At 41.6% G+C, this 12833-nt stretch overlaps 1 gene segment (V, D, J or C); it reads left to right on the forward strand.

Moving 5' to 3' along the window:
* The first annotated feature begins 11139 nt into the window (after positions 1-11139).
* LOC113151883 lies at positions 11140-12162 on the forward strand. The segment is given in 3 exon segments: positions 11140-11208; positions 11299-11621; positions 11875-12162. Coding segments are annotated over 3 exon segments (657 nt in total).
* Positions 12163-12833: the final 671 nt, after the last annotated feature.

The raw sequence follows: 12833 nt of genomic DNA on the forward strand, positions 1-12833 counted from the left end.
TAATTTCAGAAGGGTCATCAGCCTTTACAGAGACGTAGAGCTGCACATCATCCACATAACAGTGGAACTGAGGAGGGCCGAAAACCGAGCCCTGGGGTACTCCACATTTAACGTCAGAAAATATTAACATGCTGAACATGTTTAAAGATTTTGCTGAAGAACAAAAGTTGGAAATTGACCTGTTGTTTCTAATCACACGTGGATCTGGATACTTGTTATTGTTCAGTAACAGTACACTTGGGGAAGTCGGAAAAGTCAGACTTTAAAACAAGTGATTATTAATAATTAGGATGTTGTGTGCAAGAGAACAAAGAACAGTCTAAAAAGTGTTGAGTCACTTGAATTGAAGGAAATTGGTAGAAAAACTCACTTTTAGAAATTAAAATGTAAAATAAAATTGGTAGATTTTAATTCTTGATTTGAATCAGTTACATTATTTTGTACATTTTTCCTGGACAGGTTTTTATCTGCTTATGAAGAAATTATCAAACACCAAAAGCAAACAGACGTAAAACCTTCCGACCACCAGTTGATTCTAAATGCTGCCACCAGTCTGAGAACCAGGAGGAACAGAGAGAAGTGAAAGTACAGATCTAAGAGGAGACAGAGGTTCAGGGAGGAGCTGAGCTGTTACTGAACTATAGAAGAGAGAGAAACTTGTAGATTCTACAGAGTTTAATACACAAACCAGAAACATTCACTGTACTCAACATGATGTCATCAAAGTGTTTTGTACTTCTACTACTGTTATTATTCATTCTAAAAGGTTTGTAAGATTCTTAAAACATGTCTCAATGTTCATGTTCACATGTGAATTCATTAAATTGGGACTTTTCAACATGTTATAACTGAGTTTTCTTCTTCTTTAGGTGTCAGCTGTCAAGGACTCACTGCAGCCAAGGTTGAAGAGTTCAGTGTAGAAGGCAGCTCTGTTACTCTGTCCTGCAAATACTCCAAAGGTGCTGCTGATTATTTCTTCTGGTACCGACAATATCCAGGAAACCACCAGAGTTCCTCATCTCTCACTTGGAGTCAGGAGAGATAACAGCAAATCCAGTTTCTGGACTGGATGTTAAAGTGAGAAAAGATAAAACCCTCATGGATCTTCAGATCTCGTCTGCTGCAGTGTCTGACTCTGCTGTGTACTACTGTGCTGTGAGGCCCACAGTGACAGGAAACAGCAAAACACTGTACAAAAACCTTTGGAGCAAAGAAACTCCACAACATCCACTAGAGCAGGGGTGTCAAACTCAATTGCACAGGGGGCCAAAATCCAAAACACACTTTAGGTCGTGGGCCGAACAGGAAACATTTATTGAACACACTAAAACTTTTAAAACTTAACGCTTTTTAACATAAACCGTAAATAACTTATACTATTTTGCTCTCTATAAAAAATATATCGTCTCTAAATTAAACAAGTTAGAAATAAAGTAAACATTAAAAGAACAAACATTCAAATTTAATTCAATGTCATTTTATTTAAAAAATAAACTTAAATTTTAAATATCCCAAAAGACTTTGCTCTCTATAAAAATATCTCCTGTCAAAATTATACAAATTCAAAATATGAACATGCTGCATAACAAAACCTGGAAATATAAATTAAATTCGTGCTTTTCAGTAATAACAAATCAAATCATTCAGTTGTCATTGCTGTCATTTGTCATTTTATCAGAGCTGCATCTGTTTTTGTCAACAGGTTCTTTTATATTTGTTGTGAGGTTCTGTGTTGTGGAGATTCTCAGGATGGACTGTAGGTTCTCACCAGTGAGACGACTCCTGTGTGCTGTTTTGTTAGTCTTCATCACTGAGAACAGCTTCTCACTAAGATTTGTGCTACCAAACATAAACAAGGTTCGAGCCTCATGTGGACGGAGCTGGGACATTTCTGCGGGAATGGAGTGAATAAACTGTGAGGGTCCTGCAGTGTCCTACTTTACCTTCAGTCATTACACTGCAGCTCATTCAGCTCCATCTGAATCTGTACAGGTGCAGTTTCCACATCGACGGTAAAATAAATAAAATGATTTTCTTGTTCGTCAAAGTCTCCAAAGCTCCGTGAGAACTCAGTTGATCAGCAAAGTGCGTATTTGTGAACACCGTTGTAACGATATGGTTCAACATTACTTGGCATCCTGAGGACCAGCTTCATAATAACCTGCAGCATCATAAACTAGACTTGATTAACGTGGAATGTGTTCGGCAGCTGAAGCGCTGCATTATGGGATCTGTAGTTTATTGTGTTACCAGCGCTTCATATCACCGGACCATTAATAACAATAATATAGAAATGATCTCGCGGGCCGGATATAATTACACGCCGGGCCGGATGTGGCCCGCGGGCCTTGACTTTGACATATGGGGTTTAGAGGAATTAATTACTGAAACTAATTCAGAATGATCTACGGGGAGGAAGCAGTCGAAGTACGAGCGTGGATCTAGAGTTGTTGTACAATCCATGCTATATTCAGGGAGGATCTGATAAATTTTTTCTCTAATAGTTCTGATTTTATTTGTAAAGAAATTCATAAAATCATTGCTGCTGAGAGTTGAGGGAATAATAGGCTCAACAGAGCTATGACTCTTTGTCAGCCTGGCTACAGTGCTGAAAAGAAACCTGGGGTTGTTCTTATTTGACTCTATTAATGAGGAGTAATATGAAGTTCTAGCTTTAATTGTAATTACCTGAAAGTTAACTTTGTGCTGTGGTTCATCCTGTGATGTTCAGTGTTGTCTATATAAGACTGACTTGACAGAAAACCAGTAAAACCTTTTTACATCATAGATTTTTCATAATGAAATAACAATAATCTTTTCCTTTGGGTTTCAGCTATGAAGAGTTGAGTTTAGAAGGAGACTAACTCTGTCCTACAAATACCCTAAACTGTCAACTGGTGATTAACAATATTCAGGAAATCCACAGAAAAACTTCAAGAATCTTGGACAAACACAGAGTTTGGAATTTAGTTTGAAATGACAGGAAGAAGATGGACGTGGATCAGTTAGAGTGTAACAGCAAGTCCTCCAACATCTAATACAAACAACACTTCCAAACGTCGAACTACATCAAACCAAAGTTGAAAACAATAAATGTTTAACAGTATTATTAACAATGACCTTTTTCCCCCCATGAAAGATTTTATAACACATGAAGTGTTGGTGTTAAAGACCAAGAATCAAATGAGTCAAAGTTAAATCGAATTATTACTCGTATCACTTATTGTCTGGATCTAATATTCAACACTGAGGTTTTCTGTCATTGTGAAATAATTAATGTTGTTTCCACCATAAAACAATAATTAACTTCTTCTTATGTTGTATGAATCTGATTTATTCTGTAAGTCACTGCAGATCCATTCATACTACTGTATGTACCTATAGATTAAAAGCCACTATAAATAGATTACATCTCGAGTGGGACCGGAGTTTAAAGCCACTATAAATTCATGAATTAGTGTATGTTTAGAAATCACTAATTTGTCGAGTGTTGAAAGCCACTATGAATACATAGTCGAGTGTGACTAAGAAGCCATTAATTTTTAGGAGAAGTATTACCGGTTGTTGTATGAAAGAGTGTGATTATGAGTGTGGATGTCACCAATTGACATGAGAGCAGCAGCACTGGAGGAAACCTAACGGTGATAACAAATCCAGTGGTCTGTTGAAGTACACAGTGTGGTGACTTAAGGTCATAGTTTAATAATGGGGAAAAATAACAGTAAACCTGCCTTGGAAGGCGATGAGGAATTCATGGAAAACTTCTCGCCTGGCAGTACTCAATATTTGAAGTTGCGGTAAAAGATCCATGACTTTGATGGCAAATTGACCGAGTCATCTTGTAACAATTTGATAAATAAATTAAAAATTGAGGTTGCTAGCGCCTCTGATTGTCTGCAGGGGATCAAGCTCTGCAAGCACAATTGCAGTTGGTGCACGATGCAGTGAAGGAGACATGGAAGAGAACACCTGATTATGTGAAGATTTCACAATGTCAACAGAAAGATAATGAGGATGTGTTTGAGTTCAGAGTTAGACTAGAGGACACATTTAAAGACCATAGTAGGCTGCAAGAAGATCAGGCTCAAGATTCTCCCTACCAACAACAGCTGAAGCAGGCTCTGATGGCTGGTTTCTTGCCTCAGTTGTCAGACTTCATAAGAAAACATAATGTGAACCATCGTACTGACGGTGTTCAACAAACTATGAACTATGCCCATCATGCACAGGAAGTCATTAAAAAGAAAAAAATGATCGATGCTTTAACTGTGACAAGTCAGGTCACATTGCAAGAAATTGCCCTGAGAAACCTAGGGTCAGAAGACTTAGAGAGTATGACACCGCTGCACACAACCCCTCCTCATACTGACTAGGCCCTCTAGAAGACACAGAGAACTCAGATGACGGTGATGGAGATGAAGTTGACCATGAGGCCCTCGAACTGTTAGATCTAACGGTCCCGATTGAGACACATCTTAGTTACAGCACGCACCTCAGGTTCCGCTGAGAGAGCTCTGGGTGCAGGGAACCAAGGTACAGTTCCTGTGTGACTCAGGAGCCGACCGGACCGTGCTGCGAGATAGAATACCTGGAGTGGGATCCTCTAAAGACAAAATAATGGTGCGCTCAGCCAATGGTCAGCTTAGTGTCAGTTACTTCTCCAAACCATTAACTGTCAAAGACTTAAATACAGGAAAACAGGAGAGTGCTCAAATTGTGCTATGTCCCGAGTGTCCTGTGAATCTTCTAGGGCGAGATCTGATGACTAAACTAAAGATTTCCATAGTACCAACCTCCAGAGGTATGGTGGCTAGGAGCATTGAGAGTGTAGAAGATACCTTTGTAGCAGAAGGGCTAGAAGTGTTTTACTACTGGAGTCTAGATTTGCCCAATCCAGACCCGGCTGAAACAGGAAAACACCTGTTATCCATGGCTATGGAGGATTTAGAATCCTCCGTCAGAGCCGATACACTAGATTCAGACCAGTACCATGTAACATTCAGGTACAAGAAGACACCAGGATCAGATGTAGAATATGACAAAAGAATCAACAAACTGGGACCCCAGAAGGTGACCCTCAGTCACCTGTACACGGACAGGCAGGGATTTGCAGGATGTTCAGCCAGATTGACTCCACAGGCATATAAACAGTTTGCAGTTTGCGGCTCTGTGCCACATGTCACTGATGAAACCTGAGAAAGCTCAGTGGAAAGACGTTGGACGATTTGTAAAGAGAGCTGTAGCAATTACAGCATGGAAACAATTGCCTGATGGGTGGTCAATGGACAAAGAGACAAAGTCAATATACCGGAAAACCCTAGGGTGGGTGGTTAATACCACTCCCCGAACACACCTTGAAAATTCAAAACAGGCTGGCACATGGTACTTAGAGCAGGGAGAGCTAGATGATGATACTGAATGACAAACCCTGTTGACAGAGATACCAGATGAATTAGCTAAAGTTCCAACCTCCTTCTGGTCCAAAGGTAAAACAGATGTAGGCCTAATGACCACTGTTCAACCTGTAGTCATTAAACCTAAAACAGGCTATAGGCCCAGAATAAGACAATACCCATTAAAACCAGATGCTGAAGAAGGTATAAAACCTGTGATCAGTGATATGATAAGAGCAGGCATCATTGTTGAAGCACCAGATTGTCAATGCAACACCCCCATCTTTCCAGTGAAAAAAGTTGAGTTGACCAGTTCTTGTTGCTATACACCTGTGAGCAGTGTTTTATCCTTATATGGAGTTCTTTTTCCTTGTAAAATGATCATCCTTTAACCATACCAGCCCACATCTGTAACTTCAGGGTGTGTCTCATCTGTAATAAAAGCTTGCACAAAGGGGGAACGGATGGAGTCAGAGATGGGAATTCCTGGGTGAAGCATTTATGATGCTAAGACCTCAGGCCGGCTCCCCTTGCAAGTAAAAGGCAGAGTGTCCTTGTTGTGCTTTATTGTCTCCATCTCTTAGTGTATGAAAAGTGTTGTGGTAATTTTGGACCCAACAGTTAGCAGCAACCTGGAGAAAGAGACAGAAGACAGGGCTCTTAAATAGTCCCTGGTCCAGGTGTAATCACTTAAACAGCAGAGCAGAAATGAACTGAAGGGAAGGTTTAGAAACAAAAACAGGAAAGAATGAAAAGGACAGAGTAACGAGGCTTTCAGGGCTGAACCATGACAGACTGAGTTAAAGGCAGCAGACAGAGTTAAGAGACTGAAAATGATTAAAATAATTAAAAAAACTGAAGTTAAGGACTAAAAAAATCCTCTGTCACCGTCAGGAGAGTGGACTCGGTGCTATGCTCTGTCCGGTGATGTTCACAATGTTGAATTTGTCTAAGAAATGAGAACACAGAGAACAACCTCTTCATAAATATTAAAAGAGAAGAAAAGAATAAAAGTAAAATGTTTGGGTTTTGGTATTTTATTTTAGATTTAGGGTGTTGGTCCTGAAAGGGTGTTGGTCCTGATGACATACCTGTGGAGGTGTGGAAGTGCTTAGGAGAGACAGCAGTGGAGTTTTTAACCAGTTTGTTCAATAGGATTCTAGAGAGTGAGAAGATGCCTGAGGAATGGAGGAGAAGCGTTCTGGTTCCGATCTTTAAGAACAAGGGTGACACGCAGAACTGCAGCAACTATAGAGGAATAAAGTTGATGAGCCACACAATGAAGCTGTGGGAAAGAGTAGTGGAAGCCAGGCTTAGGAAGAAGGTGGAGATTTGTGACCAGCAGTATGGTTTCATGCCCCGTAAGAGCACCACTGATGCCATTTTTGCTTTGAGAATGTTGATGGAAAAGTACAGAGATGGTCAGAAGGAGCTGCATTGTGTCTTTGTAGATTTAGAGAAGGCGTATGACAGGGTGCCGAGGGAGGAGCTGTGGTACTGTATGAGGTCGTCGGGAGTGGCAGAGAAGTACATCAGACTAGTTCAGGACATGTATGAGAGAAGTATGACGGTGGTGAGATGTGCTGTAGGTCAGACAGAGGAGTTCAAGGTGGAGGTGGGACTACACCAAGGATCAGCTTTGAGTCCCTTCTTGTTTGCTATGCTGATGGACAGGCTGACAGATGAGGTCAGACAGGAATCTCCCTGGACAATGATGTTTGCGGATGATATTGTGATTTGCAGTGAGAGTAGAGAGCAGGTGGAGGAACAGCTGGAGAGGTGGAGGTTTGCTCTGGAAAGAAGAGGCATGAAGGTCAGTCGTAGTAAGACAGAATACATGTGTCTGAACGAGAGGGATCCAGGTAGAAGCGTTAGGTTACAGGGGGCTGAGGTGAAGAAGGTACAGGAGTTTAAGTACTTGGGGTCAACAGTTCAGTGTGATGGAGAGTGTTGAAAAGAGGTGAAGAGGCGAGTGCAGGCAGGTTGGAGCGGGTGGAGGAAAGTGTCAGGAGTGTTGTGTGACAGAAGAGTGTCAGCAAGACTCAAAGGAAAGGTGTACAAGACAGTGGTGAGACCAGCTCTGCTCTATGGGTTAGAGACGGTAGCAGTGAGAAAGAGACAAGAGGCTGAGATGGAGGTAGCAGAGATGAAGATGTTGAGGTTCTCCTTAGGAGTGACCAGGTTAGACAGAATAAGGAACGAGTACATCAGAGGGACGGCTCACGTTGCCTGTGTTAGCGACAAAGTCAGAGAGGCCAGACTGAGATGGTTTGGACATGTGCAGAGGAGGGATAGTGAATATATTGGTAGAAGGATGTTGGAGATGGAGCTGCCAGGCAGGAGGGCAAGAGGACGACCAAGGAGGAGATATATGGATGTCTTAACAGAGGACATGAAGTTGGCTAATGTTAGGGTAGAAGATGTTCATGATAGAGTTAGGTGGAGAAGGATGATTCGCTGTGGCGACCCCTGATGGGAAAAGCCGAAAGAGAAGAAGATTTTATTTTAGATTTTATAGAGTAACCTCCTCTGTATTTGTAACATGTGTGTTAATTTGATGTGGTGTACCACAGGGGTCAGTCCTGGATGTTCTTAAGTACAAATGTTCAGTCACCACGTCAGTTCAGATTATTTGGTCACAGATTCCAATAACAGATGGTTTATAACACATGAAGTGCTGATGACAAAGACCATTATTAAATCAAAGGAGTCAAACACTGGGAAAAACCTTTACACCTTCACCTGATTCTAAAAGCTGCCACCAGTCTGTGAACCAGGAGGAACAGAGAGAAGTGAAAGTACAGATCTAAGAGGAGACAGAGGTTCAGGGAGGAGCTGAGCTATTACTGAACTAGAGAAGAGAGAGAAACTTGTAGATTCTACAGAGTTTAATACACAAACCAGAAACATTCACTGTACTGCAGTATTTTGGATTTTCTCTACTGGTTCTTTCCATTTTAAATAGTATGTTACGTCACGATGCACAAGAAAGTTTAATTCATCATATGATTTATTCTTTGGATTTTATTTAATATAGAAATAACATTTCTCTTCCTTCAGGTGTCAGCTGTGAAGATCTCACTGCAGTCAACGATGAAGAGTTCAGTTTGGAAGGAAACTCTGTTACTCTGATCTACAAATACTCCAAGAAAGCTGCAGCTAACGATTATTTCCTTTGGTATCGACAGTATCCAGGAAAAACACCAGAGTTCCTCATCTCACACTCTGCTACAGGAGCAGTGATAAGTGCAAAAATCTCTGGACTGAAGGTTAAAGTGGAACAAAAACAAATCATGATGAACAACTCCTCTGCTGCAGTGTCTGACTCTGCTGTGTACTACTGTGCTCTGCAGCCCACAGTGACAGGAAACAGCAAAACTCTGGAACTGGAACAAAACTACAAAATCTAGTTCCTAGAATGTCTTTCAATGTGAGCAAGGAGAACACTGGAATGGATCTGCAGATCTCCTCTGCTGCAGTGTCTGACTCTGCTGTGTACTACTGTGCTCTGAGGCCCACAGTGACAGGAAACAGCAAAACTCTGTACAAAAACCTTTGGAGCAAAGAAACAGAAAACTCCACAACATCCACTAGAGGGACTCACACACTGTTCAACTCTGATGGTTTGATGAAACAGTTTCATTTCATTTTTGTAGTGATAAAAGTCAGAACATCAGACATCAATAAAGTGCAAATTGAAAAGCAGCATTTAGAAAAATATAATTTAGTTTTTACATCATATCTGTAGAACTGAAAATAGTTTATCGTGAAGTTCACAACAACCATGAAAACAAATGCAAAGTCAGACTGGTTCATCTAATGTGTTTCAACTTACTTTTAATTTACTTTACACATGACTTTGATGATACTATTCTGGTAAAAAGAATTTGAGTTTCCACTTGTTATTTGATTAAACAGAATATTAAGAAAAACCAACAAATCAAAAGAACCCAAACATATTTGTTGGCACCAATACTAAATATTATAGATAATGTTTCTGAGAACAACCTCCCTGATGTCAACCAGTCTGACTTAATGAGCGGTCACTCCACAGTAATGGTCCTTTGTACCTTTGACACTGAAGCACCAGATCCTTATGTCTCCACTCTCAGTTCTGGGCGTCACTGGTGCAGCTCTGATCTGGCTCAAATCTTACTTATCTGGACAAATCTCCAAGGTAACAGGGCAGGAAGAAGTTTCTAACTCTCACAGCCTCTCAAATGGTGTACAACAGGGATCTGTTCTTGGTCCTCTTTTCTCTTCCATTCATAGTACACATTTCTCTGCAGGAATCCCTGATGTCAGAGATACATGTTTTCTGTGTGGTCCAACCAGTCAAAGCAGATGGCCACCCTAAGCCTGATCTAGCTGGAGGTTGGTTCTTATTAATTGAGGTGAAATTGATCTGGTTCCGAAATAATCTAAGTAAATGTAACGCTGAAAGGTAGAGAAATCTATTTAAGCCCCACCCACTGAAGTCCAAGTCAACCAATGAGATTGTTTGTGTGTCCAGAGCAGAAATGTTGGAGGAACTAAAAGCACAATCAGCTTGATGTTGAGGAGAAGGGCTGTGCAGCAGAGAGGCTGTTTAGTTGCTTCATTCTACTGCAGTGGAAGAACATTGTTCATCTGCTGTCTGTTTGGCTTCAACTCCTCCAAAGACATGTTGCTTTACCTCTTTCTCTGTTTCTCTCACTTTATAGGTGAGTTTTAAATTACTGTAGTCTTATTTAAACAGTCATAACTTGTTTTTCCAACAATCAATATTTCAATTTGTAGGATTGATTTCATCTAATGCCTAAATTTTCTCTGCTTTTTCAGGAATAATAGCTGGAGACAAAATTACTCCTGTAGAAAATCTTGTCATTAAAAGAGAAGGAGAATCTGTCAGACTCAGCTGTAACTATGAGACAACTGATAATAATATTCTCCTTTACTGGTACAAACATCATTCTGAGCTTCAGGCTCCTCAGTTTATTCTCTTGAAAGGAGCAAAATCATTGAGTGGTAGTGAATATATCCCTGATAAACGATATAAATCCCAAACATCACCTTCATCAACTGAACTGACCATAAGCAGACTAACCCTGGCAGACACAGCTCTCTACTACTGTGCTCTAGAAACACAGTGATACAAAGTGGAGAAGAGGCTGTACAAAAACCTGAACACAGATATCTGACTACTCTTCAAAGAGGAGGGAAGTGGTATTCAAACCACAGCTTCATATCAGATGGATTCTGCTAATTCCTGTTTCCTCACAGTCACTGTGGTTCCAGCTGCTCATGAAACACTGTGGGAGGATTCACATGAGCAGCAAATCCACATCAACCACAAACCAACTGGATGAAGATTCAAACACAGCAGGAAAACAATAAAAAGTCACATGTTGTTCAAATGTTGATTCTCAGTTTCCTTGTCATCGTTCTGATCAAAGATATTAAAGAGGTCGTAGCAGGTTCACAACAATCAGCACCTTTTCTGTGTTAGTGAACAAAGTGAATCTGCAGCAGTTGTTAAACAGGAAACATGTCAGCTGACATTTCCAATGATGACTACAAGACAAGTTGTACCAGGAAAGGAGAGTTGTACAAAGTGTGTTTAGTGTTCAGTTGTCAGCAGGGGGAATAACACAGGGCTGTGAATGAGCCCTGTCACTGTGATCAGGTTCCTCCTTCTAATCCACCAACTTAGTGTTGATGAAGACTAAACAGAGAGATCACAGCCTTCTTTCTACTCGTTGTAGCTCCCAGTTCCTCAACACTGCAGATATGACGCCTCTGTTCATCTCAGTGCTGCTGGCTGCTATGTGCCTTGGTATGAACACAACTCTGTTTCTTTGATATCAATCCAACATTGACATGATTCTTTAACAGCACACTGATACTGTTTGTTGGTGTTTTACAGGATGCAGAGCACAAAAAGACAACGTGCTGCAACCAGAAGGAGACGAGACTCAGACTGAAGGAGACACAGTAACACTGGACTGTCTGTATAACAGCAGCAGTTTAACGACTAACTATCTGTTCTGGTACAAACAGGATGGAAACAACAGACCCAGATTTATACTAAGTCGTTTTACACTGGATGAAGGAAACACAGCAGACGAGTTCAAGGAGAGATTTTCTTCTAGACTGAATTCCACCTTTAGATCAGTTCCTCTGAAGATCCAGAAGCTTCATGTGTCTGACTCTGCTGTGTACTACTGTGCTCTGAGGTCCACAGTGACAGGAAACAGCAAAACTCTGTACAAAAACCTTTGGAGCAAAGAAACAGAAAACTCCACAACATCCACTAGAGGGACTCACACACTGTTCAACTCTGACGGTTTGATGATACAGTTTCATTTCATTTTTGTAGTGATGAAAGTCAGAACATCAACATCAATGACTACCGGCCAGTTGCACTCACCCCAGTGGTCATGAAGTGCTTTGAAAAACTGACATCACTTCAGTACTCCCACCATCCTTCGACCAACACCAGTTTGCGTACAGGGCGAACAGATTCACACAGGATGCCGTAGCCACTGCCCTCTACATTGCACTGTCCCACCTGGAGCAGCAGGGGAACTATGTGCGGATGCTCTTTGTGGATTATAGCTCTGCACTTAACACAATTCTTCCTCACAAACTGGTAAACAAACTGTTTGACCTAGGACTCCCACACTCCACCTGCTCTTGGATCAAGAGCTTCCTCTCTGATCGCAGTCAGAGGGTGAGAGTGGGCCCACACACCTCCAAGGTCCTGGCTCCCCACAGGGCTGTGTGCTGAGCCCCCTGCTCTACACTCTTTACACCTATGACTGTACTCCTGCTCACCACAGCAACACTATCGTCAAGTTCGCAGATGATACCACAGTGGTGGGACTTATCTCAGGGGGGGATGAGTCTGCCTACAGAGACGAGGTGGAACAGCTGACATTGTGGTGCAGGGGGAACAATCTGCTCCTTAACACCTCCAAGACAAAAGAGGTTGTCATTGACTTCAGGAGGACGAAAACTGAGGTCTCTCTACTGTACATCAGTGGGGACTGAGTTAAGAGGGTGTCAGACTTCTGCTTCTTGGGGGTCCACATAGAGGAGGATTTAACCTGGGGAGTACACACCTTTGAGCTGATAAGAAAGGCCCAGCAGAGACTGCACTTCCTAAGGGTACTTAGGAAGAACAACATCTCCCAGAGAGAGCATCCTCACGTACTGTGTTTCTGTGTGGTTCAGCAGATGCACAGTGGCTCAGAGGAAAGCTCTCCAGAGAGTGATCAAAACAGCACAGAGGATCACCGGTTCCCCTCTCCTCCCTCTAGAAGAACTTCACAGTTCCCGCTGCCTCAAAAAAGCTCAAACCATTCTCAGGGACACTACACACCCTGGACACTCTCTCTTTGAACTGCTGTCATCAGGGAGAAGGTTCAGGTCCATCAAAACTAGGACTGACAGATTTAA

Source organism: Anabas testudineus, unplaced genomic scaffold (assembly GCF_900324465.2).
Source record: "Anabas testudineus unplaced genomic scaffold, fAnaTes1.2 Contig84arrow_ctg1, whole genome shotgun sequence".
In the NCBI taxonomy this organism is placed as follows: Eukaryota; Metazoa; Chordata; class Actinopteri; order Anabantiformes; family Anabantidae; genus Anabas; species Anabas testudineus.